The sequence below is a fragment of the Cervus elaphus genome, chromosome 11, assembly GCF_910594005.1.
Source record: "Cervus elaphus chromosome 11, mCerEla1.1, whole genome shotgun sequence".
Taxonomy (NCBI): Eukaryota; Metazoa; Chordata; class Mammalia; order Artiodactyla; family Cervidae; genus Cervus; species Cervus elaphus.
In genome coordinates, this window is record NC_057825.1 from 55,197,911 (window position 1) to 55,223,734 (window position 25,824).

Genomic DNA, 25,824 nt, shown 5'->3' on the forward strand with positions numbered 1-25,824 from the left:
ACCCCAGGGCGGGACTTTTGGGGTTACTCCATTCTCCCTCTATTTAGCTCCCTAGTTTCTCTGCTATTCCAGTCACCACCCCAGTACACAAGAGGATGAACTAGGGAAACTTCCCTGGTAGTCTAGTGGTTAAGACTGCAGACTTCCATTGCAAGGGGTGGGTGTGGGTTCGATCCCTGGTCAGAGAACTAAGATCCCACATGCTGTGCAGCATAGCCAAAAAAAAAAAAAAACTAGGACCTGGATGAGGAAAAGCAACTTGCCCAGGCTCAAAGAGAGGCAGGTGAGAACCCGAACCCACAACCCTCCTGACATTAGTCTGGTGCTTTTCCCATGACCCCCCTTGGCCCTGAGCCCATGCCGTGTACTGAGGACATGACGAGCTGACCTCCTGCATGGATGTGAAGAGTTATGCTCTTGCTCGGTGAACATACATCATTTGGAAGCTGCCTGGCAACGGTTCACTGGAGCACCTGAGGAAATTCCAGCTTGGATGGAGGCACATGCCCGCTGCACAACCTGCCCCCAGTCGGGAATGTGAGACTGAACTGAACCTCAGGCTGAAAGTGATCCCAGTCCTGGCCCCATGCCACCTCCCTACTGGGTTTGCAGTAGTGCCAACCAGGCCCACTGGGAGCGCCTGGCCCCTTCAGGAACTGGCCCCTCTGCAAAGCCATCTCTGGCCTCTCACAGGCTGTGGAATTGTCACCAGGTGGCGCTAGTGGTAAAGAACCTGCCTGCTAATGCAGGAGACAACAGGAGATGCAGGTTCAATTCCTAGGTTGGGAAGATCTGGAGGAGGAAGTGGCAACCCACTTCAGTATTCTTGCCTGGAGAATCCCATGGACAGAGAAGCCTCGCTAGCTACAATCCGTAGGGGTCACAGAGTCACACACGACTGAAGTGACTTAGCACACATAGAACACATCTACTCTGCCCAGCAGGGGGAGGAGCTGGGTGACTAGTGGGGCAGGGAGTATTAGCCCAGGGCAGGCAATGCAGGCAAAGAGCAAGAAAAGCACTGGTCTCCTTTATTGACCACGGGCAGGGGCACCTCAGCACTGACCAGGAGGCCAGAGGAGGAGCAGGTGGGTAGGAGGTAGGGGCAGGGAGACGCCCGCCCTCATTTCCAGTCCTTGAAGAATTGCTTGAAGATGGCACTCTCGCGGCCCTGGGGCAGAATCTCCACCTGTAGGGATGGCAGGGGAGAGTCTGGCTCACAAGGCTGCCACCTCTGCCTCTTCCAGAGCCAGGGAGGAGGGTGCTGGGCACCAGGTCTTCCAGCCAGTGATGCTCTTCCAGATAAGCCAAGAGACAAGAAAGATTACAGGGACATGGGCTGAGAAAACAGTGAGAAGGGGCAGAACTAGCTAGAAACCATGGCCCAGAAGAGCCACATGAGTCATCCAGAGGCACACTCGGCTAGCAGGACTCCCAGGGGAGCACTGCCCATCATCCTCTTAGAAAAGAACATGTATTGTGGAATATTACTCAGTCATGAAGGGGAACGCATTTGAATCAGTGCTAGTGAGGTGGATGAACCTCGAGCCTGTTATACAGGGTGAAGTGAGTCAGAGAAAAACAAATGTAGTATAATAATGCATATATATGGAATCTAGAAAAATGATATTGATGAATCTATTTATAGAGCAGGAACAGAGATGCAGACAGAGAGAACAGACTTGTGGACAAAGCAGGGATAGGAGAGGCTGGGACAAGTTGAGAGGGCAGCATTGACATACATATACTACCACGTGTAAAAATAGCTAGTGGGAAGTTACTGTGTAACCCAGGGAGCTCAGCCTGGGGCTCTGTGACAACCTAGAGGGGGAGGATGGAGTGTGGAGGAGGTGGGGGTGGGAGGGAGATTCAAGAGAGTGGGGACAAATGTATTCTTAGGGCTGATTCACATTGTCAAATGGCAGAAACCAACACAACACTGTAAAACAATCACCCTCCAATTGAAAACAAATTAAACAAATTTTTTTAAGTGTATTAACAAGTTAAAAAAAAAAAAAGAAAGAAAATAACATGTACTGTAAAACTCTAAAGGACTGGGAAGGGCCTTCCCACTGGGTGGTTCTGGGAGGGGAGGTCTGATTACTCATGACTGTGCCCTGGGCTTTCTCACTCTTCTTGTCCAGTCCAAGGGGCAGGGGGCCAGGGAAGAGTCTTAGGAAGAGGGTGTGCTGGCCCAGGGAGGGCTCCTCACCTGAGTGTTTGGGGCGTACCGCATGCGGGCGATAAAGTCCTCGGCCACTTGGAGGGCCGCCTGCCGCTCCTTCTCATTAGCTTTGCGCCCTGGATCATAAGGAGGAGAAATTTTAAAAGAGCAGGGACCCTCTCGAGCCCACATCCCATTTGTCTCGAGGAGATTTAAGGAGGTTCAAATTCCACGGACAGAGGAGCCCGGTGGGCTACACAGTCCATGGGGTCACAAAGAGTCAGGCATAACTGAGCAACGGAGCACACACGCTCACAGAATAGCTGGCACTTTTAAAATAAATGGACCAGGAGGTGCTAAGAACACCCTAAGGGGGCTCAGTGAGAAGTCAGCCTCTCCCAACTCACAGCTCCAGCTGAAAACTGCCCTCTGCCCGCTCCAATCATCAGAGTCTTCGCTCGGGCCAGGACCCTACAGATATTCAGGGAGAACTAATGTCGCCCTCAAATGAGACACTCAGGCCCCTCTCTCCCTCTCCAAGGCCCCTCGCCTTTTGAGTCTGTCAACTGTACTGTTATCAAGCCTTTCTTGCAAAATTAAATTGGACAGAAAAAAAGGGCATGATTTACTGCAATCTTATTCCTACAAAGGTAGATGCCAACATCAGCCTAATGGTTATACCAACTAAGAGTCAGTAAAAAGGAACAGCAGTGCCCTCCCTTCTGGCCTTTAACCAAACCCTGCTCCACCTGGAGGCATTTTTCCAAGGAAACAATGTTGTCAACTGTGGTTGGCTCTTCAGCCAGTCTATTAAAACTCTAGTTAGCCACAGTGTATCTGAGATTAATGTGCTGTATCCTTCCTCTGTGATTGCCTGATGCTTCTCTTCCCAGCTCCCAAGTTTCCTGTTTCTCCCACTGGTTTCTCCATTCTTGCTTGGGGCTAAAGACACTTCCAAATCAGAGCAAACCGGTTAATCCTAAAGGAAATCAACCCTGAATATTCTTTGGAAGGACTGATGCTGAAGCTGAAGCTCCAATACTTTCGCCATCTGATGCAAAGAGATAATTCATTGGAAAAGACGCTGATGCTGGAAAAGAATAAGGGCAGGAAGAGGATGAGATGGTTGGATGGCATCACTGACTCAATGGACATGAGTTTGAGCAAACTCTTGGAGATGATGAAAGACAGGGAAGCCTGGCATGCAAAGACAGCCCCAGCAGCACAATCCTTCCGCCTGCCCCCACCACCATCCTTCTCACCTCTTAGAAACCTGCCCTGCGCCTTGCCACTCCTGGTCCTTCCCTGAGGCAAGAGTGTGATGCCTAGTAGCTGCCAAGTTACAACACCTAACACTTCTCCATCATCCTGGCTGGAAATTTCTCCTGGCCTTGGTTCATGTCACAAATATTTACTGAGCAAATGCTATCTCGTCAAGGCACTAGAGAGAATGTGATTCCTTTCAAGAGGTTTATAATCTGGGCAGTCAAGACACATTCAAGAACAAGAAAAGACACAGAACTTCCCTGGTGTTACAGTGGATAAGAATCCACCTGCCAATGCAGGGGACACAGGTTTGATCCCTGCTCTGGGAAGATTCCATATGCCTCCGAGCAAATAAGCCCATGCGCCACAACCGCGAGCTCCAACTACTGAAGCCTATCCACCTAAAGCCTGTGCTCCACAAGAGAAGCCACCACAGTGAGAAACCCAAGCATCACAACGAAGAGCAGGCCCCTGCTACCGCAACTAGAGGAAGCCTGCATGCAGCAACAAAGACCCAGCATAGTGGGGGAAAAAAAAAACAAGAAAAGACAAGCACAGAGAATTACTCACAGACTCAGAGCTTTGTTACAATATTTTCAGAGTCTGATCTAGCAAACAGGCTTCTGCCCAAGGCTGTTTCATTTCCAGCCAATACAACCTCTTAGAAAAACAAGCCCTACCAGTTTGCTACCCAGTGCATAAGGTGAGATTTCATATCTAGAATTGGTCACAGTCAAGGCAGACAGGCAGAAGCCGGGGTGCCAGTGGCACTGAAGGCCTTGGAGAGCTCTGTGGCAAGTGGTCCTCAACACAAAGTCAGCAGCAAGACCTGGGAACCCGATAGATGGTTCCCAGAGCCTGCAAAGTCTCATGCGTGCTAAGTCACTTCAGTCATGTCCAACTCTCCGCGATCCCATGGACTGTAGACCACCAGGCTCCTCTGTCCATAGAATTCTCCAGACAAGAGTACTGGAGTGGGTTACCCTGCCCTCCTCCAGGGGATCTTCCCTGCCCAGGGACTGAAGCTGTGTCTCTTATGTCTCCTGCATTGCCAGGTGAGTTCTTATCACTAGCACCATCTGGGAAGCCCAGACCTCGGGAATGAGTCTCAGGGGTGCGGTTCGCTCTGGGTCTTAACAGGGCCCTCAGGTGATTCAGAGGTGGGCTGAAGGTGCACAACCCTTGCCAGGAATCAACCGTCAGCCACGGAGGCTCACCGAGCCAGGTGCCTATGGGCTGGCTGAGCCCTCCTGTGGGAAGCCTTCCTGGTTAGAGAGGCCACAGGGGCCTCAGGCTGGTGTGGAGCAGCCACACGCACCCTTCCAGATGTAGATCTTGCCGCAGAGTCCGTTGTCCAGCACAAAGCAGTCGTCGGGTATCAGCAGCTCGAGGGCGAAGGGGCTGGAATCGGCCAGCTTGGTCAGGTTCATCTGCCCAGTGGCGTCAGAGACCTGGGGAGAGTGGGCAGTGCTGTCACCCCGCTCCCTGCAGTTCAGAGCTCTGACCTCCACCAAGGAGCAGCCCCCCTCCAGTAGATGTGCCACCCACCACCCCAGGCTGAACAGCAGGCCGGACAAAGGGGAGGAACTGACAGCTGATAGGCAAATCCCAGACAACCCCCACCCCACTTCAGCCTCAATCACCGCCTCCCAGAGCCCCTGAATCCGTGGCAATTAAGTAGACTCCAAATTAACAAGTAAATGCAAAGAATGCAAAAAAAGGTACAGTTCAGGGACTTCCCTCGTGGCTCAGATGGTAAAGAATCTGCCTGCAATGGAGAAGACCAGGGTTCAATCCCTGGGTCGGGAAGATCCCCTGGAGATGGGAACGGCTACCCACTCCAGTGTTCTTGCCTGGAGAATTCCATGGACAGAGGAGCCTAGGGGGCTACAGTCCATGGGGTTGCAGAGAGTTGGACATGACTGAGCAACTAACACTTCTTTTCAGTACGCAATGCAGGGGATGCAGATTCGACCCCTGGTTGGGGAACTAAGATCCCACATGCCATAGGACAACTAAGCTCAAATGCAACAACTAGAAAGAAGACTGTGGGCTGCAGCTAGGGAAGCCTGTGCGCCACAACTAAGACCCAACACAGCCAAATAATTAATAAATAAATAAATAGATATTAAAAAAAAAAAAACAGTAAAGTTTAGCAAAACCTCCATATCTAAGAATGTGCTGGAAGGGAAGTGACATTCACCTCCCCAGGAGGGCCGAGCACCCACTTCCCATCCTCCCCTCACTCCATGCCCTGATAAACCACCCTGGGGCCTGGCCCCACCTGCCCACTGCTTTCTCCTCTTCTCTCAGCCCCACTAGCATCAAGATCACACCCTTGCCTGGTCCCAGGGCAGGCCCGGGGCACCCACCTTATACAGAGCCGCAGCCTGGGCGTTTGTCCGGTCAGCTGTGAGGTCTTCCTCAGGGTTACCCTCCTTCAGAGACGGCTTCGGACCCAAGACCTGCAGGGACGACGGCAGGCCACGTTTCCAGGGATTCCTGGGCACCTATCATGCCCAGGACCACCCCCTCACTCCCACCCCCACACCCATGTCTGCACAAGGGGCCGGGCAGAGCTGGGGAGGGCTCAGTCCCTGGATACCAGTCCCTTTGTCCCAAGGGGTACTTGACTCTGAGTCCCACCAAGGCACCTGATGAGCCAGCCAAGCCCTAAGCAGGGCCCCAGATGCCCCTACAGCCCTCCTGCTGTTATCACTGCCCCTCTCGGTGGCCTCAGGCAGAGGCCACCCTCCTGCTACCCCCACATCTCTCAACCTGGATCATGTCAGCAGGCTCCTCCCCATCGGTGATGATCTCCACGTGGGCCTTGCCCTGCCGCTCGCTGTCCCGGATGGCTAGAGCCAGGTCCCGTGCCTTGTTCCGCTCCAGAATGTTGGACTTCGCACCACACCAGGCAAAGATGTTCTAGAAGGAAGTGGGGAGGCTCAGGTTAGAGCCACTTGCATCCTGTCCTCTGCACAACTGAGGCAAGACGAACAAAGACAAGCAAGAAGGCAAGGGAAGCAAGGCCTCTGGGGACAGGAATGATAGTCTCTGAGACAGCATTTCTCTGCCCCACACTCCCATCTTCCACAGACTTTATTTTTTTCCACATCACTTGTGTCATATATTGAAACATCTTTATCTTATTAATAATCTATCTTCCCTGACTAGAAAGTAAGCCTCATTAGGGCATGAGGGGTTTTGTTTTGTTTGGCATGACTTGAGACCCACTGCTATATGCTCAGTGCCAAACAGAAACAGACACGTCTTTAGGCCCATAATAAATATTTATGCATGAATGAATTGGTGAGTGAGCGAATGAAAGGGTGAATGGGTGAACAGGTGAATAGCAGCCCTGGGCCCAGAATCTCAGATGCCTCTGTGCACTCGCCAGGCATGGCCCTCATCAGCTCTACTGAGCAGGTCCCCTGCCTCCATCTCACTGCTTCCAGTCCTCCTTCTAAACAGCATCCCGGTTCCTCTTCCTGTTCCAAATCTTTAGCACAACAGGTGCAGTCCAGACCCTCAAAGACTCAGTCTTCTCCAGTTCCTTAGCACTTTCCGCTCCCACTGGTCCTGTCCCCACCCTGGGTCCAAGTCAGGCTGCATCCTTCCTGGCTGTCGACAGGCATGTCTGTGCCCTTCTGCTCAGCGCCTCAGCTCACCCATCACCTTCCCCTGGAATGGCATTTCCCCTAGTCTAGTCAAACGGCACTTTCCTGGGGCAGTGGCTTGGCCTAGAAGGCCCCTCACTGCCATAAGCTCCCCCAGCCCATCCCACTGCTCCTAAGAGGACCCTCATCACATCCTGTCATGGGTTATAATACAGCCAGTGACGGGCCCCGCCTTGGCTGCCTGCCCTGGGCCAACAACTTGTGGTCCCCAAGTGGCGCTAGTGGTAAAGAACCTGCCTGCTGATGCAGGAGACATATGAGATGCAGGTTCAACCCTTGGGTCAGGAAGATCCCCTGGAGAAGGGCATGGCAACCCACTCCAGTATTCTTGCCTGGAGAATCCCATGAACAGAGGAGCCTGGCAGGGTTCATGGAGTCACAAAGAGTTGGACACAACTGAAGTGACTTAGCACGCACACATGCTGGCTCAGAGCAGGTGCCATAGATTCACCAAGTGAAGAGTTGAATGAACTGATTAACGCATGGGATGGGAAGCAGCTAACTCAGAGCTTCAAGGTTCCAGGAGCACTAGAGAGTAGACTCAGGGTTAGAGGCCAAGACTAGACAGCAGAGGGAGGTTTCTGTCCAAGCAAATACAGGGATGTCTTCTAACAGTCGCAGTGACCCCACTTGGAATGGGCTTACAGCTTCTCAGCCCCTTTCCCTCTGCTATGGCTTCCCAGTCCCTGCCCTTTAAAATAGCGCCAAGGAGTTCCCGGAGGTCCAGTGCTTAGGACTTGGCACTTTCACTGCTGTGGCCCCCATTTCAATCCCTGGTTGGGGAACTAAGATCCTACAAGCTGTGTGCACAGTGTGACTGGAAAAAAAAAAACAACTCAGTGACTTCCTGGGCAGTCCAACAGTTAAGACTCTGGGCTCCCAACACAGGGGGCCCCAGGTTCAATCCCTGGTCAGGGAACTAGATCCCTGATGCGACAACTAAGATCCAGCACAGTCATAAAAAAGAGAGACACACACAGTGCTAGCATGAGCCGGTGCTCAGTCAGCCTTGCCCACCTACCTGGCCCAGGTCCAGGATGAAGCAGTCCCCTGTGTTGAAACTGTCCCAGCTCAGCACCCGCTCGGTGGCACGAATGTTCTTCTTGCCCTTCACCTGGTAGAGTTTCTTGATGGCGGCCGGGGCGGTCCCTGGGGAGGTCTTGTGAAACGCCGACTCCACGCCGCCTTCCTGCAGCCCGGATGGCCAGCCTGAGTGGGCCCCCGCCGTCCCCTCCCACCAGCATCCCCTGCCCCCTCCCACTGGGCAGGAAGGAAAGCAGGCAAGCAGGAAACGGGTCGGGGGAGGCCCCGGCTCTGAGTGGCCTTGGGCCTTTTGCTGGGTCACGACCAGCGGGAAGGGGAGCTCAGGGAGAACCCACAGGAGAGGGTGTGGGCAGTGGGTTCTGACCTGGTACTTGAGGCCATGGGGGAAGTAGCTCATGAAGAGGTCGGACTCATTGCCCTGTGACTCTCGGTGCTGCACGGGCCGCTCTCCAAGCAGGGTGTTGAGGTGCACGGCCAGCATGGCACAGGCCCCCTGCTCGTCCCGGGAAGACTGCTGGCCTGGGGTGGGGGAAGTTGCTGGTGAGATCTAGACCAGACCCGACCCCTGCCCGGGCCAGCACCCCCCACCACCAGGCCTCCCAGCTCCCTCCCTTACCGATCCACAGGTGCAGGTGGGAGAGCTCTTCAGGGCCATTGTGCAGCACCAGATAGGAGTCTCCCGAGAAGAACATGCCGTAGTTCTCAGGGGCCACTGGCACTGGCTTCAGCTTCTCCACCCTCCATATGTGCAGGCCAGGGAGCTTCACGGTCGGTGGGAACGGAGAGCTGCTGCGGGAGGAGAGTGGGTTGGTGAAGGCCGAGGCCCGCACGCAGTGGACACAAGCAGAGAGACCTGGGGCAGGCCTGGGGACTGCGGTGTGGGGGAGAGGAGGGGCCGCCCTTGGAAGTGAAGAGGAGAGGGGTGAAAGGGGAAGGGGTGCACAGCCTACCTCTGGGGGATGGGTGAGTACATGCTGTTTCTGGATCTGCAAAGACAGAATCAAAGCCATTATGATTATAAATGTCATGAGTACCCTCCTTCACGTTGGTCTGGGGAGGTCCTTCCGGGAGGCCAAGTGCTTCACTATTCATCAACTAATTCATCTCCAAGAGCAGATTTCTTTGCCTGGCTCCATTGTTCAGGCAAAGAAACTGAGGCTCAGAGAGTCTAAATCCCAAGTGACACAGTGACTAGTGAGTGGCTAGTGAAAGCCAGGTCTTGGGCTCCCTGGGCCAGGGTCTTCCCCTTGCTGTGACCTCTGCTGCTTCTAGACAGGAGTCCTAGTTCTGGGCATTGCATGAGGCTGGGATATGCCTCTTTAAGCAATAACGGCTTATATTTGAAAAGTCTAAAATCAATAGCTTAAAATCAATGGATAGGAAACCAAAAAAATAGAGAAAATCGATGAAGCTGGGTTTTGGAAACCTCGAAAAAAATTGACGACCCTTTTGACAAATTGATTAAGTAAAAGAAAAGATACAAATTTCCAATACAGAAACAAGAGAGATGACCACCATTACAGATTCTACAAATATTAAAAGGATAAACAAAATATCACAAAAACTTTATGCCAATATAGTCAACAACTTATATGAAATGCGCAAAGTCTTTGAAGGACACAAATTATGCAAGTTCACTCAACAAGAACTAGAGGGACTTCCCTGGTGGTCCAGTGGCTGAGGCTCTGTGCTCCCAACACAGGGGGCCCGGGGTTCTATCCCTGGTCAGGGAACTAGATCCCACATGCAAAACAAAAGATTCCACATGCCACAACTAAGACTCAGCACAGCCAAATGATAAATAATTTTTTAAAACAGAAGAAATAGATTATTTGAAGGCTTCCAATATCTACTAAAGAAACTGAAACTGAAAGTGCAAGTCACTCAGTCGTGTCTGACTCTTTGAGACCCCATGCACTATACAGTCCATGGAATTCTCCAGGCCAGAATACTGGAGTGGGTAGCCTTTCCCTTCTCCAGGGAATTTTCCCAACCCAGGGATCGAACCCAGGTCTCCCACATTGCAGGCAGATTCTTTACCAGCTGAGCCACAAGGGAAGCCCAGGAATACTGGAGGGGGTAGCCTATCCTTCTCCAGTGGATCTTCCCCACCCAGGAATCGAACTGAGGTCTCCTGCATTGCAGGCGGATTCTTTACCAACTGAGCTATTAGGGAATCTCAAAAGAAACTGAAATGGTACTTAAAATCTACCTACCCCCAAATTTCAAGTACAGATAAATTCTACCAAAAACTTAAGGAAGGCATAATGCCAATCCTTCACAATCCATCCCATGCTGCCACCATTTTCCTCATGTAACAAAATCAGATAAAAATATAGAAAAGGAGATTAGACCAAGATCCCTCATGAACACAAGAAAAAAACCTGACAAAATTTTAGCACATGGAATTCAGAAATATATAGAAAGATGAAACATTATGACTAAACAGGGTTTACTCCAGAAATGCAAAGTTGGTTTTAACATCTGAAAAATCAGTGTAATCCACCCTATTGACAAGACATATAAACAAACATAAAATCATCTCTGTAGATAAAGACAAACCATTTAGAAAAATTCTAATCCATTTTTTATTTAAAAAAAGCTTTCAGCAAACTAGGAATAGAAGGGAATTTCCTCTTTTTTGGGGGGCCACGCTGTGGGGCATGTGGGATCTTAGCTCCCCAACCAGGGATCAAATGCATGGCCCCTGCAATGGGAAAGAAAGTGAAAGTCGCTCAGTCATGTCCGACTCTTGTGACCCTATGGACTACATAGTCCATGGAATTCTCCAAGCCAGACTACTGGAGTGGGTAGCCTTTCCCTTCTCCAGGGGATCTTCCCAACTCAGGGATTGAACCCAGATCTCCGGCATTGCAGGCGAATTCTTTTCCAGCTGAGCCACAAGGGAAGACCAGTCTTAACCAGTCTTATCCCTGCAATGGGAGCACAGTCTTAACAATTAGACCGCCAGGGAAGTTCCAGAAGGGAATGTCCTTAGCCTAATAAAAGGCATCTACCAAAACCGAACAAAAAAATTCCAGAAAAAAAAAACAAACAGAAAAACCTACAGCTAACATTAGACTTAGCGCCTTCTCGAATTCTAAACTCCCTACCTAGGGAATTTCCTCCATTCCCAGGCATTAGCTATCACTTCTATGTGCCCAGCATCCCTCAAATACCAGGATGATGAATATCATCTTTATTCTGTAGGACAGTAAGAGCAACCTTTTTTGGACAAAAGCTATTTAGGGAAAAAAAAAATGCTCAAGGCAAGCATTTAAAAAAATATTGTCTTCTGGATTTCCCCAGTGGTCCAGTGGTTGAGAGTCCGCTGGCCAATGCAGGGGACACACGTTCGATCCCTGGTCTAGAGAGCTTTCACATGCCACAGGGCAACTACTGAGCCCTGTGGGACCCAACTACTGAGACTAAGCCCTAAAGCCTGGGAGCGACAACTACTGAGCGCCCCAGAATCTGTGCTCCATAACAAGAGAAGCCCGCACACCACAACTAGAGTAGCTCCAACTCTCCGAAATTAGAGAAAGCCTGCACGCAGCAACAAGGACCCAGTGTAGCCAATAAATACATAAATAAAATTTTTTTTAAATGTTATCTTTCTAAAAATTAGCAACTGCAGTAGCTATAGCTTCACTCACTCTCTTTCCTATGTGCCCAATTCTAGAGGATTTCTTTGACTGAAAATGCAGAGCTCACACAGTCAAGAACTGTCACACAGTGGGAGCCCCAGTGGTGCAAGAGAAGGACCTGGAGAATTTCAGGGTTGAAAGTCACCATTAGGAGACTCTTGGGGAGCTGGGGAAGCAGGAAGTGCAAAGAGTGCTTTTAGGGAGAGCAGAGGGTGTGGAGTCTGAGTAGGAAACAAAAAAGAAACAGGAGCAGTGGCCATGGGTGTAAAATACCATGTGAATAATGACTTTGCTTTTCTTTCCTAATTTACAACATAGTACGTGTGTGCTGAGTCGTGTCTGACTCTGCAGCCCCATGGACTCTAGCCCACCAGGCTTCTCAGTCCATGGGGTTTCTCCAGGCAAGAATACTGGAGTGGGTTGCCATTTCCTACTCCAAGGGACCTTCCCCATCCAGGAATGCAAGCCATGTCTCCTGGGGCTCCTGTACTGGCAGACACTTTACCACTGAGCCACCGGGGAAGCCCTACTCAAAACACAGCTGAAGGCATTTTTTTGGAATCACACTTCCCCAAGGGAGGGGGGCAGGCAGTGAGTGGGAGGTTTGGGGAAGGAAACAATGATTCTCAATCCCACAGAGGGTCATATGCTGTGCCCACATCCCCTGCAACAGACAGCTCAGCCTGTGACTCAGGCCCCACGCGGTGAGGTGGCCACCCCCAAGCACAAGCCGGAGGGGTGGAGCTCAGGGACAGAAATGGCGTGCTCATTGTCAGCTATTTTTTGTTGTTGTTCCTGACCTAAGAGCTCAGGCCATAACTCAACAGCAGGCAGACCATACGTGGGGTGCCGGCCTCCGAGAGCCACCGCAGCGTTTTATTGAGAGCGGCTGGCTGCCTGTCCCTCATCTCTCTGGCTTTCCAGTCTGGCCACCCATTAGAATTACGTTGTGAGTGCGTGTGCTAAGTCACTTCAGTCACATCTGACTCTTTGCGACCCCATGGATGGTAGCACACCAGGCTTCTCTGTCCATGGGATTCTCCAGGCAAGAATACCAGAGTGGGTTGCCATGCCCTCCTCCAGGGGATCTTCCCCACCCAGGGATTGAACCCATGTCTCTTGCAGCTCCTGCACTGCAGAAGAACTATCTTCTGCATTGCAGAAGAACTAAGTTGGGATCTTACAAAAACTTCAAAGCCCAGGCCTGGAGACTTGATTCCATGGGTCTGGAGTGGGGCATCAGCATTTGAACTATGTCCCAGGTGGTTCTGATTCTGCCAGTTAACTGTTTCCAGAACAGCATGTCTATCTGCCTGCATATTAGAGTCATCTGGGTTTTTTAAAAAAAATCCCCATGTCCAGGCCAGTTAAAACCAGACTCTCCAGGGTGGAGCCTGAGTATCAGTGCTAGAGAAGTTCCAGGTGGCTCTAACGCTGCTCCCCGGCCTCCACCAAGCGCCCACTGACATTGGCCTGTCACTCGTCCTCTCCCCACAACCCCTCTGCCCGAGCCCACAGCCTCTCAGCTTCCTTAGTGCAAACCTCAACCCTTAGGACCATCAAAGCCCCGCCACTCCTCCAGACCCATTTCAAGCCTCAGCTGTCATTTGGCGGCTTTGTCCTTCTCTGGGAGTTCTCTCAGCACCCTCACCTGGGAGCATAACCTTCACTTCTGCTCACAGGCGTCTTAGAGTGTGACCTGATAGCTCCGTGTCTCAGGTAGAGCAGGGGACACGCCCAGCACTTCTGCATTCCTCAAGCAGCCCACGACAAGGTCTATTCAGTTCCATTCTAGGTCTCTGCTGGGAGCTTGGCATTGGGAAGGGGCCCAGGAATGAAGAACAACCCACAAGTCTCATGGTCTCTAGATGATGTGAAGCTGTGAAGCAGGAAGCCATCACTTCCAGGGGACCACAGCAAACTTCCCCTAGGTGCGGAATGTCAAAGAATCAGATGTCAGCATTAGAAGAAGGTTTATTTAATACTCGGGTTTCCTTGTGCCTCAGACAGTAAAGAATCTGCCTGCAATGCAGGAGACCCAGGTTCGATCCCTGGATCCAGTAGATCCCCTGGAGAAGGAAATGGCTACCCACTCTAGTATTCTCACCTGGAGAATTCCATGGACAGAGAAGCCCGGTGCACTACAATCCATAGGGTCACAAAGAGTTGGACATGACTGAAAGACTAACATACACACACACACACTCTCCAGATCTGCCTCCCAACACATACCCAGACATGAACACAGCACAGAAATCCCTACATCCCTCACCATTTTCTTCTTGAATGCTTCTCCTGGTGGGGAACTCACCACCTCACAGGGGAGCCGCTTCTACACTTCTTATGTTAAAACCTTTTACTTTTTCCCACTCCACCACAGCGTGCTGAGTTATAGGCCTGGCCATCTCCCCGACTCGACTATAAGGGCCTTTCAGGAAGGAACCATATTTGGCCTGGAACCTCGGGCTGTGCCCAGTAGCCTGCAGGCACTCAAGATCAACTGGACTTGTTGAGCTCCCATGATTAGACCAGCTGGAGCCTAAGAGATAACCCAGGATTTCAACAGGGAGGAGCAGCCCTGGAGGCAGAAATCAGGGGCCAGGGATGGAGGGGAGGATGGGTGCCCTGCTGGCTGTCCCAAGGTCCTGACTTGGCCTTTGAGGACACATTGGGAGTGGGGGAGTTGGTTATGCAGACCTTTCCAGCAATGCCTATCAGCTGTAAGGATGACAGGTGCTCCATGCTGTCTGCACCCTTCTCAGATTCTGATTCCACTGATTCCCAACAGGTCCCTTCATCATTTGCCCTTAGGTGTGAAATGCCAACAGCTCCTACCCCTCTCCCCAAGAAAGAGTCAGAGGTGAGTGTCAATACTAGAGATGACACCACTATTCCCAGCCAGGAACCTGGGCTTTCACAGGAGCTGCAGGCTCTAGAAGCCTCACCTGGGGATCCTCAGTCAGTGCTCCCTCCCCAGACACCAAGCAGGACTCCCACCCTTTCCCAGGTGCAAACTGGTGGCACAGCTGGTAAAGCACCCGCCTGCCAATGCAGGAGATGAAAGAGACGCGGGTTCAATCCCTGGGTTTGGAGGATCATCTGGAGTAGGAAATGATAACCCACTTCAGTGTTCTTGCTTGGAAAATCCCCATGGACAGAGGAGCCTGGCCAGCTACAGTCCATGGGGTCGCAAAGAGTCAGACATGACTGAGCATGCACATGTACACACACCCACCCTTTCCGGGCTCCACCTTCACCTCCCCCTACCCTACCCTAGGCAGCTGGCCAGATCCCCATCAGGGTTCTTCTTAAATTTGCAAAAATAATGAACCCTGAGGCATAGTTTGGTCTGAATTCAAATGCTAGGCCTGCCCCCTCCCCCATTCCAGCCCACCCATCTGCTGTCACACCACCATCCTGTCTTAGGGACAAGTATCATCAAAGCTGAATGCACCTCTGGGCTGGCAGACAGCCTTCAGGAGTCTGGTCAGGTCACTCGGGTGTGGTGGCCTCTGTTGGTAGGTCACACACCACCTCTCCACAAGCCAGGACAAGCCCTGGTCCAGGAGTCCCTCATCCCCACACAGGGAAGCCACAAGGCTCCAGGGACTGGACAGGACAGCAGTGTCGGTATGTGTGCTGGGGGAGGGGGCACACCAGTCCTGGACAAAGCGCCTTCCAGAGACGTGAGTCTCTGTGTCTGCCCTCATCTGCCCACCTAAAAGGGTCCCAGCCAGCCCACCCCACACCAGACCTCCCTCAGCCTTCCTTCACTTTCACCTGTTCCACGCAGCTCTGCTTCCTCCCACTTCTGCTTTTCAGGCTCCTCCAGCCCCACCTCAGTCTCTCACTTCCCTCAACTCTTCCTCCAGGTGGCCCCACCTATCAGCCCCACCCCTGGGCTCCTGCCCCAGCTAGTGCTGAGGTCCGGCCTCCACAGGAAGGGGTGGATTGTGCTGGGCTGCCAGGCAGGGCCCAACAGAGGAGAGCAACACTGCAACCAGGCTGGCTCTTCAGAGAACTGCCCCGCCACTGCCCGGAGGCTGGAAACCCACCCCAGCTCCGAGCCTCCCCATCATAGTGGCCTCCGCCAGCGGTGGCAGGCCAGAGCTAGCAGCTCTGAGTCTGGGGCCTGCAAGGAAAACCACAGGAAAGCCGAGACTGGCCACATTCCCCGGCTTACCAGCCCGGGGCAGGCATGACTGCCTGGCCCTGGCTTCAGCTGAATTAGTCACATTTCCTGGGTGGGGTCACTGCCTCGGCACCACTTTTTCCTCCTTCCTGGCTTGTCCTTCTCCTTGCCTGAATGACTACATTTGACTTTTGTTGTTGTAGTTGTTGAAGCTCAGTTCCCAGGGAATGGCAGAGGTGGGCGACACAGACTTTGCACTGTCCTGCATGCTGGTTTCCTAAGTGGTCCTAGTGATAACGAACCCATCTGTCAATGCAGGAGACAAAAGAGATGCGGGTTCAATCCCTGGGTAGGGAAGATACCCTGGAGGAGGGCACGGCAACCCACTCTAGTATTCTTACCTGGAGAATCTCATGGACAGAGGAGCCTGGCAGACTACAGTCCATGGGGTCCCAGAGAATGGGGCCCGACTGAAGCGACTTAGCATGCACGCAGACATTGGGAACAAGCACTGAATCTGAATCTCTCTTAACTGAGTGCTTACATCCTTGGTCAAATTCCTAATGAGTCAATAGTAATTCTAAGGGTGCAAGTTAGTCTGTAATGCCCTGTAGTCACTAAGCCTTTCCCAGGTGGCGCTAGAGGTGAAGAACCCACTTGCCAATGCAGGAGACATAAGAGATACAGGGTCGGGAATATCCCCCAGAGGAGGGCATAGCAGCCCACTTCAGTATTCTTGCCTGGAGAATCCCATGGACAGAGGAGCCTGGTGGGCTCCAGTCCCCAGGGTGGCACAGAGACGGACATGACTTAGCAGGCACTCACGCATGCTGGGTGCCTCTCAAGTCTACCCTTGCTCAGCTTCTCATTCACCAGATGTTGACTATCACACATTCTCAGCCTCAGGCGCTCTGAGGGACAGCAATAAAAATAATCATGGTTCTGGCTCTACCCAGAGGCCATCTCGCCTTCAGCACATCATAAGGCCCTGGAGCTAGTCGGTCCAACTTGCTTGTTTGCTTCCCAGAGGAGGCTGGGGGGCCCTGAGAGCACAAGTGACTGGCCCACGATCACACAGGGGGAGGCAGGCAGAGCAAGGAAAGAAGCTTCCATGCCCTCCTAAATCTGTATGGGAGGATGCAGCTAGAATCTGTACACACTCCAGAAGGAAATTAAGGGCCTTTCAACCCAGGACTCTGGCCCATCTGCCCTAGATACAGGCCAGGCCTGGCCCAGGGCTAATCAACAGCCTAGTTTAAGATAAGATTCGGCCTTCAGGGCCCCATCCGGGGAGTGGCAGTGGAGCAGAATCAATTCACGTGTTAGAATTTCTGGACCGGAACAAGATGAGAAGTTAAATGTTCTCTTCAAAGAACACAAACTCTAGCTGATACCTGAGTGTCTCCAGGTCCTTAAAAAGAGGGTCTGGTGTAATGGAAAGACTGAACAGTTTGATTACTATTGATTCTGCTTCGTCTTCCTGGCAGGCTGCAGTCCATGGAATCGCAGAGTAAGATACAACTGAGCAACTGAACCACAACTTGCTTCCTCTTGCAAGTGACTTAACTTTCTGTAGCCTCCCTGTGCCTTATCTGTAAAATGGGCATCAAGATAAACAAGCAGATTAAATGAGATGGTGTAATTAACGAGCAAATAATAGATGGTGGCTCAGTGGTAAAAGAATCCGACTGCAATGCAGGAGACTTGCAGAAGAAGCAGGTTGGATCCCTGGGTTGGGAAGATCCCCTGAAGAAGGGAATGGCAACCCACTCCAGTATCCTTGCCTGGGAGATCCCATGGGCAGAGAAGCCTGGCGGGCTGCAGTCCATGGATTCGCAAAAGATTAGGACAGGACCGATAGACTATGCAACAACTAAACAAATAATAGGTGCTCAATAAACCTAGATGGCTTTCTCTGGCCAACAGAGAATTTATCCTGGGACCCCAGTTCATGTGCCCAGCATCTCTGGAAGCAATCCTCCTGCCTCCTCCCCCAGTTCACAATTTAGCAGAGAGATGGGAAGTTAAACCCCAGATCACTCCTGGGGTTTGACTTTCCATTGTCGCCCTTCCGGAACCCCGCCCCAGCAGGGCCAGTCCACTCCAGTGTGCACCAGTACAGAACCTGAGTGGCTCTGGGGCTCTAAACTCTGCAGTGACCAAGGGCACAAGGATGAATCCAACTCACTGCTCTCTTTCTACACTGGAGCCTCACCCGGCTGAAAAAAAAGGTGGCCCCATCACCGAGGAGGGCGGAGGAGGGCTTGCAAACTAACAAGGAAACAAAAGAGCAGGTCTTTTAAAAGAATTTAGGAGTCTCAAGGCTCTTGGAACTCTTAACAGTACACACGCTATTATTGACATTATCTGGTAACCAAACACTAAAACTTCTTTTTAACAGACTTATATTTCTCCTCCCTCTCGAGTCTCCCCGTGAGAGATGCTCAGTTGGTCCCAAATGGAGTAAAATAAACATTTCTTTCGCACGGGCCACCTCCCCAGCCTTAGGGGAAAGGAGGAGAGGTGATTAGACACGCGGATGCAGCCCTAAGAAAAGAGGGGGGAGCAGGGTGCCCCGTGACCAGCTGAGTCCCTCAGAAGCCTACAGGGGAAACTCAGGCGCCTGCTGGTCAGACCCCAAGCGCTACTTGCCTGTCTGCGCCTCGCTGGCTCGCTCCGGGCACTGTCCCTGCTGCCCTCCCCTCCTCTCCTCCCGGGCCCCAGCCCAGCCCCCGCCCCCGTCCCCGACGTGAACGGCTGGAAGCCTCCCCGCCTACCCGGCTGAGTCAGAGGGGAGGGCCGGGCCCCTCGCAATCGTCCCTCCGGTGGAGGCTCGGCACCGAGAGGGGCTGAGAATTTGGGCTGGTATTAGGGAAACTAACAACCTTACTATGTGGTAAACTTGGCCAGAGCAAGACTGTGTTCACATCCCATTCAATTGTTAGATCCTTGAGCTAGATTAAGCTGGAATAGCTACTTCTCCTTTAGTGCCTGCTTTTACTCCGTGCTTTAAAATCTTTTATTTATTTATTCCACCACCCCCCACCCCCGACCCCCTACCCCCCACCCCCCAACGCCCCGCACTGCATTTGGGATCTTACTTCCCCACCAGGGACCGAACCCATGCCCCTTGCAGCAGAAGCTCAGTGTTTTAACCACGGCACTGCCAGGGAGGTCCCTGTATTTAGTGCTTTAAACGTGACCTCGTTCAGTCCTCACAACTATTTGTCATTATGCTGCCTAATAGATAATCCTCTGGGAGGCTCAGAGAGGGTGGGTCACAGGTCCAGGGTCACACTTCAAGTTCAGTAGCAGAACCAGGATTCTAATACAGGCTAGTGTGGCTTCAAACTGGTGCAGGAGATACAACACCCCACCCTTCTTTTTATTCAGAGGGAAACAGCCCAGCCAGTGTCCATACTTGGAGGCCAGGTCTTCTTTAAGTGAACCACCAACAGTCCACACTCCCACGCTGGCTTTTGAATGAAGAGAGCCATGCACAGCAGGCCAACCCCCGCAAGATGTCAGCTGACAAGAGGCACCAGGATTAGGGCATGGCCCCTTGACCCAGAAGTAAGAGGACTTTATCAAGCAGCTTGGAAAACTGCAACCAGTAGGACTTTCTCCAAGGCCCACTGATGGGGTCTGGTTCAGTTCAGTTCAGTTGCTCAGTCGTGTCCAGCTCTTTACAACCCCATGAACTGCAGCATGCTAGGCTTTCCTGTCCATCAACAACTCCCAGAGCCTACTCAAACTCATGTCCATTGAGTCGGTGATGTTATCCAACCATCTCATACTCTGTCATCCCCTTCTCCTCCCGCCTTCAATCTTTCCCAGCATCAGGGTCTTTTCAAATGAGTGAGTTCTTCGCATCAGGTGGTCAAAGTATTGGAGTTTCAGCTTCAGCATCAGTCCTTCAATGAATACTCAGGATTGATCTCCTTTAGGACAGACTGGCTTGATCTCCTTGCCATCCAAGGGACTCCCAAGAGTCTTTTCCAACACCACAGTTCAAAAGCATCAATTCTTCAGTGCTCAGCTTTTTTTATAGTTCAACTCTCACATCCATACATGACTACTGGAAAAAGCATAGCTTTGACTAGATGAACCTTTGTTGGCAGAGTAATGTCTCTGCTTTTTAATATGCTGTCTAGGTTGGTCACAACTTTTTTTCCAAGGAGCAAGCATCTTTTAATTTTCATGGCTGCAGTCACCATCTGCAGTGGTTTTGGAGCCCAGGAAAATAAAGTCCGTCACTGTTGCCATTGTTTCCCCATCTATTTGCCATGAAGTGATGGGACCAGATGCATGGGGTCTGATATGCGCATGCTAAGTTGCTTTAATCACGTCTGATTCTATGCAACCCCACGGACTGTAGCCCGCCAGGCTCCTATGTCCATGGGATTCTCCAGGCAAGAATATTGGAGTGTGCTGCCATGCCCTTCTCTAAGGGATCTTCCTGACCCAGGGATCAAACCTGTGTCTCTTACATCTCCAGCAATGGCAGGTGGGTTCTTTACCACTAGCACCACCTGCCAGGTGGGGTATAAGGGAAACAATTCAAAGCCTGGTTCTACCTGCTTCCATCTGGGCAACACCAAGGGACTCCACTCCACTCCTGAGGAATGCTTAGACACTATCCTCCCACCTGGTGTCCACCCTCTTCTGGCTCTTCTGACTCCAGTCCAGAAGAGCAGATCAGGCTGAATTGTTGCATTTCCTCAGCCTGGGGGAATGGTAGGGTTCTGTCACAATACCTAAACATTCCATATCACATTCTCCCAAAATGTTCATTGAAGAAACACTGACTCAGGATGCTACTAGCCTTTAAATCTGATCAACAATGAAGTTCTCTAGATCATTTCAGCTGCTCTGAGGAACATCCAGGAGTCTGGATGGTTATCTTTTCTGAATGTGCATGCTAAGTCACTTCTACAATGTCCAACTCTTTGCGACCCTATGGACCATAACCCACCAGGTTCCTCTGTCCTTGGGATTCTCCAGGCAAGAATACTGGAGTGGGTTGCCATTCCCTTCTCCAGAGGATCTTCCTGATTCAGGGTGTGAACCTGGGTCCTGCATTGCAGGCAGATTCTTTACCATCTGAGTCACCAGGGAAGCCCATTTTCTGGATAAATCTCAAAATTTAAAAGTTTGTTTCTGGGACTTCCCTGGTGGTCCACTGGTTAAGAATCTGACTTCCAATACAGGGGACATGGGCTAGTTCCCTGGTGGTTCAACAGTAAAGAATCTGCCTGCAATGCAGGAGACCTGGGTTCGATCCCTGGATTGGGAAGATCCCCTGGAAAAGGGCATAGCTACCCACTCTAGTATTCTTGCCTGGAGAATTCCATGGACGGAGGAGCCTGGCGGGCTACAGTTCATGGGATCGAAAGGAGTTGGACACGACTGAGCCACTAACACTTCACTTATTTCACTTTCAGGGAACTGAGATTCCACGTGTTGTGGGAACCTAAGCCTGCGTGCCGCAGCTACTGAGCCTGCAGGCCACAAATAGAGAGAAGCCTGCACCTCAAATGAAAGATGCCACATGATGCAATAAAGATCCCATGTGCCAAAACTGAGAACTGACACAGCCAAATAAATAGATATATTTCTTTAAAAGTTTGTTTTCAAGCACTGAAGGGTACTCAGAGGCTTCCTGGATGGTGAGGTCCCAAATTTCCTTGGTGACCGGTTGGGAAAATGGGACTGTCCAACACAGCACAAATGAGTAGGCCAAGAGAAGCTCAGGTGGAGCACTGTGCCCAAGACAGGACAGGTTTGCCCAGGTAAGACTGGATCTGGATCTGAGCACCACTGGATCCTCAGCACCACTCTAAGGTCCTAATAATAGCTGACACTCTTTTGAGTGTTGGCACTCAGTGCCAGGTGCTGTCCTTCATATGGGTATCTCATTTAATCCTTCCATTTGCCCTCTAAAATAGATCCTCTTTTTTTTAGATTATTTTTTAAAAATTATTTTCTTTTTGGCTGCACTGAGTTGTCATTGCTTCAAGCAGGATTTCTCTAGTTGTGGCAAGTGTGGGCTACTCTCTAGTTGCGGTGTGTGGGCTTCTCTTTGCAGTGGCTTCTCTTGTTGAGGAGCACAGGCTCTAGGTATTCGGGCTTCAGTAGTTGTGGCTTGCTTGTGGGCTTAGTTACCTCGAGGCATGTGGAATCTTCCCAGATCCTTGTCCTCTGCACTGGCAGGGAGATTTTTAACCACTGGACCAAAGGAAGTCCTAAACTAGATCCTTTTATTATCCTCATTTTACAGATGAGGAAATGGAAGCAAAGTGGTGTTGAAATAACTTGCTCTAAGACACCCTTAGTAAATACAGAGCCAGGTGGTAGGACCCCCAGCCTCCCTGATCTCCTGAGGTGCATCGGAACTGAGACCTGCCCTTCTCCTCCCTGCCCGGCCCTGCTCTCTCTACTCCTCTCCCAAGGCCTCTCTTGCTCTCAGCATTGAATGCTAGTGTCAGCTCTGAGTCCTTCACACATAAAAGGCTACCTCTGCTCATCTTCTAGATAACATGCTTTAAAAAAAAAAAAAAGAATTTTTATTTCAAAATAATTCTAGACTCACAGGAAGTTACAAAAATAGTACAGAGTATTGATACATGTTACAACCTGAATTTTTAAAGCATCATGCTAAGTGAAAGAAGCCAGTCATGAAAGATCACATATTATATGATTTCATTTACATGAAATGTCCAAAATCGGCAAAGCTATAGAAACAGGAAGTAGATTAGTGGTTGCTTAGCATCCCAGGGGATGAGAACTTTAGGGGGCAACTGCTGATTTCTTTTGCAGGAGATGAAAATGTTATAAAGTTACATTGTGGTGATAACTGCATAAGTCTGAGAATATACTAAAAAAAAACACTGAATTGTACACCCAATAAAGTTGTCACCAAATGAGAAGCGAAAGGGCTTTGTAACCTTAGACTGGTAAGACCAGCCTCCACCCATTTACACCCCACTTAAAAAAACTGTATAGAGAGGTTCCAGGTAACTACCTCCCAGCTTTTCCTAACGGTGACATCTTACTTAACTACACTTAAGTGTGAGAAGTGAAAGTGTTAGTTGCTCAGTCGTGTCTGACTGTTTGTGACCCCATGGACTGTAGCCTGCCAGGCTCCTCTCTCTGTGGAATTCTCCAGGCAAGAATACTGGAGTGGGTTGCCATTCCCTTCTCCAGGGGATCTTCCCGACCCAGGGATCAAACCCAGCTCTCCTCCATTGCAGGCAGATTATTTACTGCTGAGCCACCAGAGAGTCCACACTAAGTGTACCTTCCCCTTTAAAGCGAGCTTCTGAAGCCCCAGCACCTTTCCTCCAGTACTTCAGAGTGCAGAGAACACCTCACCCAGGCCCCATGCTTTACAGTTTACAAACACCCACTCCACACACAACCCACATCCCCCAAATTGATCCTCAAAGCAAACCTGTGGGCCAGGGTTGACCCATTTCTTAGTTTTCATGGTCAAAAGAGCCCTCCTCCCTCCCTGGTATCCTGTTGTTGTTTAGTTGCTAAGTCCTGTCCAACTCTTTTGCGACCCCATAGTCTGCCAGGCTCCTCTGGCCATGGGATTTCCCAGGCAAGAATACTGGAGTTGGGTTGCCATTTTCTGGGCTCCTGTAGGGTTGCCAAATTTGTCAAATAAAAATTTTGATCTGTCAACCCTGTAGGGTAATCAGCTCTAATGTGCCCAGCCAGTCCTGGGCGGGTCTGGTCATCATTTTGGGACACCGTTGATCACAAACTCTCTAAGTCTGAAAGGGCCCTGGATCATCGCCTGCTTCAGCAGAGCTGGGCTAGGGCTCCCAGGCCAAGTCCTCATTCTGGCTTTCTCTCCGGGCTTTCCACCCCTCCTAGACCGCGCCCCTCTTCGTGCTCTGGTTTGCGAATCTGGCGGCTGGTCCCATAGGCGCCGGCACAAAGGTCGAGCTGGTGAACAGGGGGTGGGAGGTGGAGGCCGGTAGGAAGGACCAGGGGGAGCTTGGCCGAGATTGCGACCCGCGCCAGGCCTACTATCCAGATCCAGGGTCCGCTGAAAAAAACAGGAATAAGGACGGCACCAGGCCGGGCCCAGGTGGGACTCCGATTCCCGGCCCCACCGAGGCCAGACCCCAGCCCAAACTACAAATCCCAGCAGGAGTGGGGGTGGGGTGGGGCAAGACCTCGGGAGCACCGGCCTGCGGTCTTTGCGCTCTGCCTAAGTGCAGTGAGCCCTCGGGGGCGAGATTAAAAGGATGGGGACGCCACAGCGGACCTCGAGACACGCTCATTGACACACACACACAAACACACAGACCCACATAGGCGCGCATGGCCTGCTGGTCCCGCCTCTACGAACTACAAATCCCAGCAGGCAGTGGACGTGGGGGCGGGGCCTCAGGAAGGAGGTGCTCCCGACCGGAAGCGCGTGTCAGGCGAGTGTCAGGCGCGGTGGGATCCCCCGGCTCCAGGTGGGGGCACCCCGTGCCTCGTGTGGAAGAGGTCCCTTCTCTCCCCGGGGCTCGGCTCCCGGTCTCTGCACACGCCGCTTCACCGTGGGGTCGCCGACCCGAGCTGTTCTCCGAGATCCTGAGACCCGCCCTCCCGACCGGGCTGCCGGGGAAGCGGATGGCGGGTGGGCGCTTGGGCCAGTAGCCTTGGGTCGCAGAGTCTGCCTCCTTAACCCTCTCTCCACCGCCTGGAGCGAACTTCCTTTTCCCGGAGGGAGGAGTAGCCCGGACCCTGAGGCAGGAGTAAACCTGTTGGGGGTCTCTGTGTGGCCTGCACATCTCATGGAGCAGCCCAGGGAAGGCCAGGGTTCTCCGAGTTCTGGGATGTAGGTCCGGATATTCGGTCGACGGTGTCTAACCGCTCTCAGCTCCCTGCACCCCGGCATCAGCTGTATATGGCAGAGCCAGATAAGGCCGAGGGGCTGCCAGGAAGTAATAACCAGGGCACTTTCCTTCGGTATGCTCGCTCTCAAAGTGCTCAGCTCACACCTTAGCGTCTAGCGCCAGCACTCCCCTCCTTACATAAAGATCCGCTGAGACACTATAGCAAGGACTTACCCAGGCCCTTCGGTGCCAGTCAGGAACTCAAGGGTCCAGCCTGTCTGTGGGATGAGGCCCCACTTCATCCACCTTCCGGGGCCAGGGCAGTCTCTCTCCCGAAGCCTCTTCTCGGCTGATTTCTGGCTCCCAAGTGAGGGTTCAGGTTACACCTGTATCGAGAGCACTGACACCGCAGTGGCCAGCAACACATTGGACTTTCTGTCTTCAACCCCATTTGCAGCTTTTACACTTTCTGATCTGGCTATATACTGCTGTTCCCTGATCATCAAGGTGGAAAACACCTAGTTTATGCAGGTATTAGGGCTTCCCAGGTGACACAAGGGGAAAGAATCCGCCTGGCATGCTGGAGACACAAGAGTCTTGGGTTCCATCCCTGAGTCTGGAAGATCCCTGGAGGAGGAAATGGCAACCCTCTCCAGTATTCTTGCCTGGGAAATCCCATGGACAGAGGAGCCTGGTGGGCTACACAGCCCATGGGGTCACAATCAGTCGAACAAGACTGAATGACTAACACACACACACACACACACACGAAGGTATAACCGTGATCCTGTCACAATCAGAAAAGACTGAGCGACTAAAATACACACAGACAAGAAGGTATAACCATGATCCTGTAATGTCACAATGAGATTTTATTCTTCTGTAGTTAGGTGAAGACTAGCTGCTTTCTATAAATATTCTATTTAATCTTGGAACAGTTAGAAACAACTCCAGAGAGGATATTGAAAGCAAAACTCCCAGGTTCCTTTTGGTAACTGGAGTAGGGGTCATATTAAATGTGGGGTGGTCTCTAAGCATGCCACTGCTGCCT

General features: G+C 51.6%; 1 protein-coding gene across 6 annotated transcripts; it reads right to left on the reverse strand.

Moving 5' to 3' along the window:
- Positions 1-1,009: 1,009 nt before the first annotated feature.
- Positions 1,010-25,025, reverse strand: CAPG (capping actin protein, gelsolin like). 6 transcript variants are annotated; one of them, XM_043917771.1, is made up of 10 exons: positions 25,008-25,025; positions 9,105-9,140; positions 8,771-8,943; positions 8,519-8,673; positions 8,132-8,299; positions 6,209-6,358; positions 5,803-5,895; positions 4,749-4,881; positions 2,213-2,301; positions 1,010-1,189 (listed from the first exon to the last, which is right to left on the reverse strand). In XM_043917771.1, exons 2-10 carry the CDS (start codon positions 9,125-9,127, stop codon positions 1,124-1,126), a joined length of 1,050 nt encoding a protein of 349 aa, XP_043773706.1. In that variant the 5' UTR covers positions 9,128-9,140; positions 25,008-25,025; the 3' UTR covers positions 1,010-1,123. The 6 variants fall into 6 exon arrangements, with proteins under 6 accessions (XP_043773706.1, XP_043773707.1, XP_043773710.1 ...); XM_043917772.1 differs by lacking the exon at positions 25,008-25,025 and adding an exon at positions 18,586-18,692; XM_043917775.1 differs by lacking the exon at positions 25,008-25,025 and adding an exon at positions 18,586-18,684 and having other exon boundaries at positions 8,771-8,940.
- Between the last annotated feature and the right edge of the window lie 799 nt (positions 25,026-25,824).

What these genes read in the sequence shown, in the direction of transcription:
- CAPG (XM_043917771.1), bottom strand. Translation starts at nt 9,127, where the DNA reads ATGTACTCACCCATCCCCCAGAG. An exon ending in CCACCTGCACCTGTGGATCG is followed by an intron (nt 8,674 to 8,770) that starts GTAAGGGAGGGA and finishes CCCCCACCCCAG; the next exon opens with GCCAGCAGTCTTCCCGGGAC. An exon ending in CAAGATCTACATCTGGAAGG is followed by an intron (nt 2,302 to 4,748) that starts GTGCGTGTGGCT and finishes CTTATGATCCAG; the next exon opens with GGCGCAAAGCTAATGAGAAG.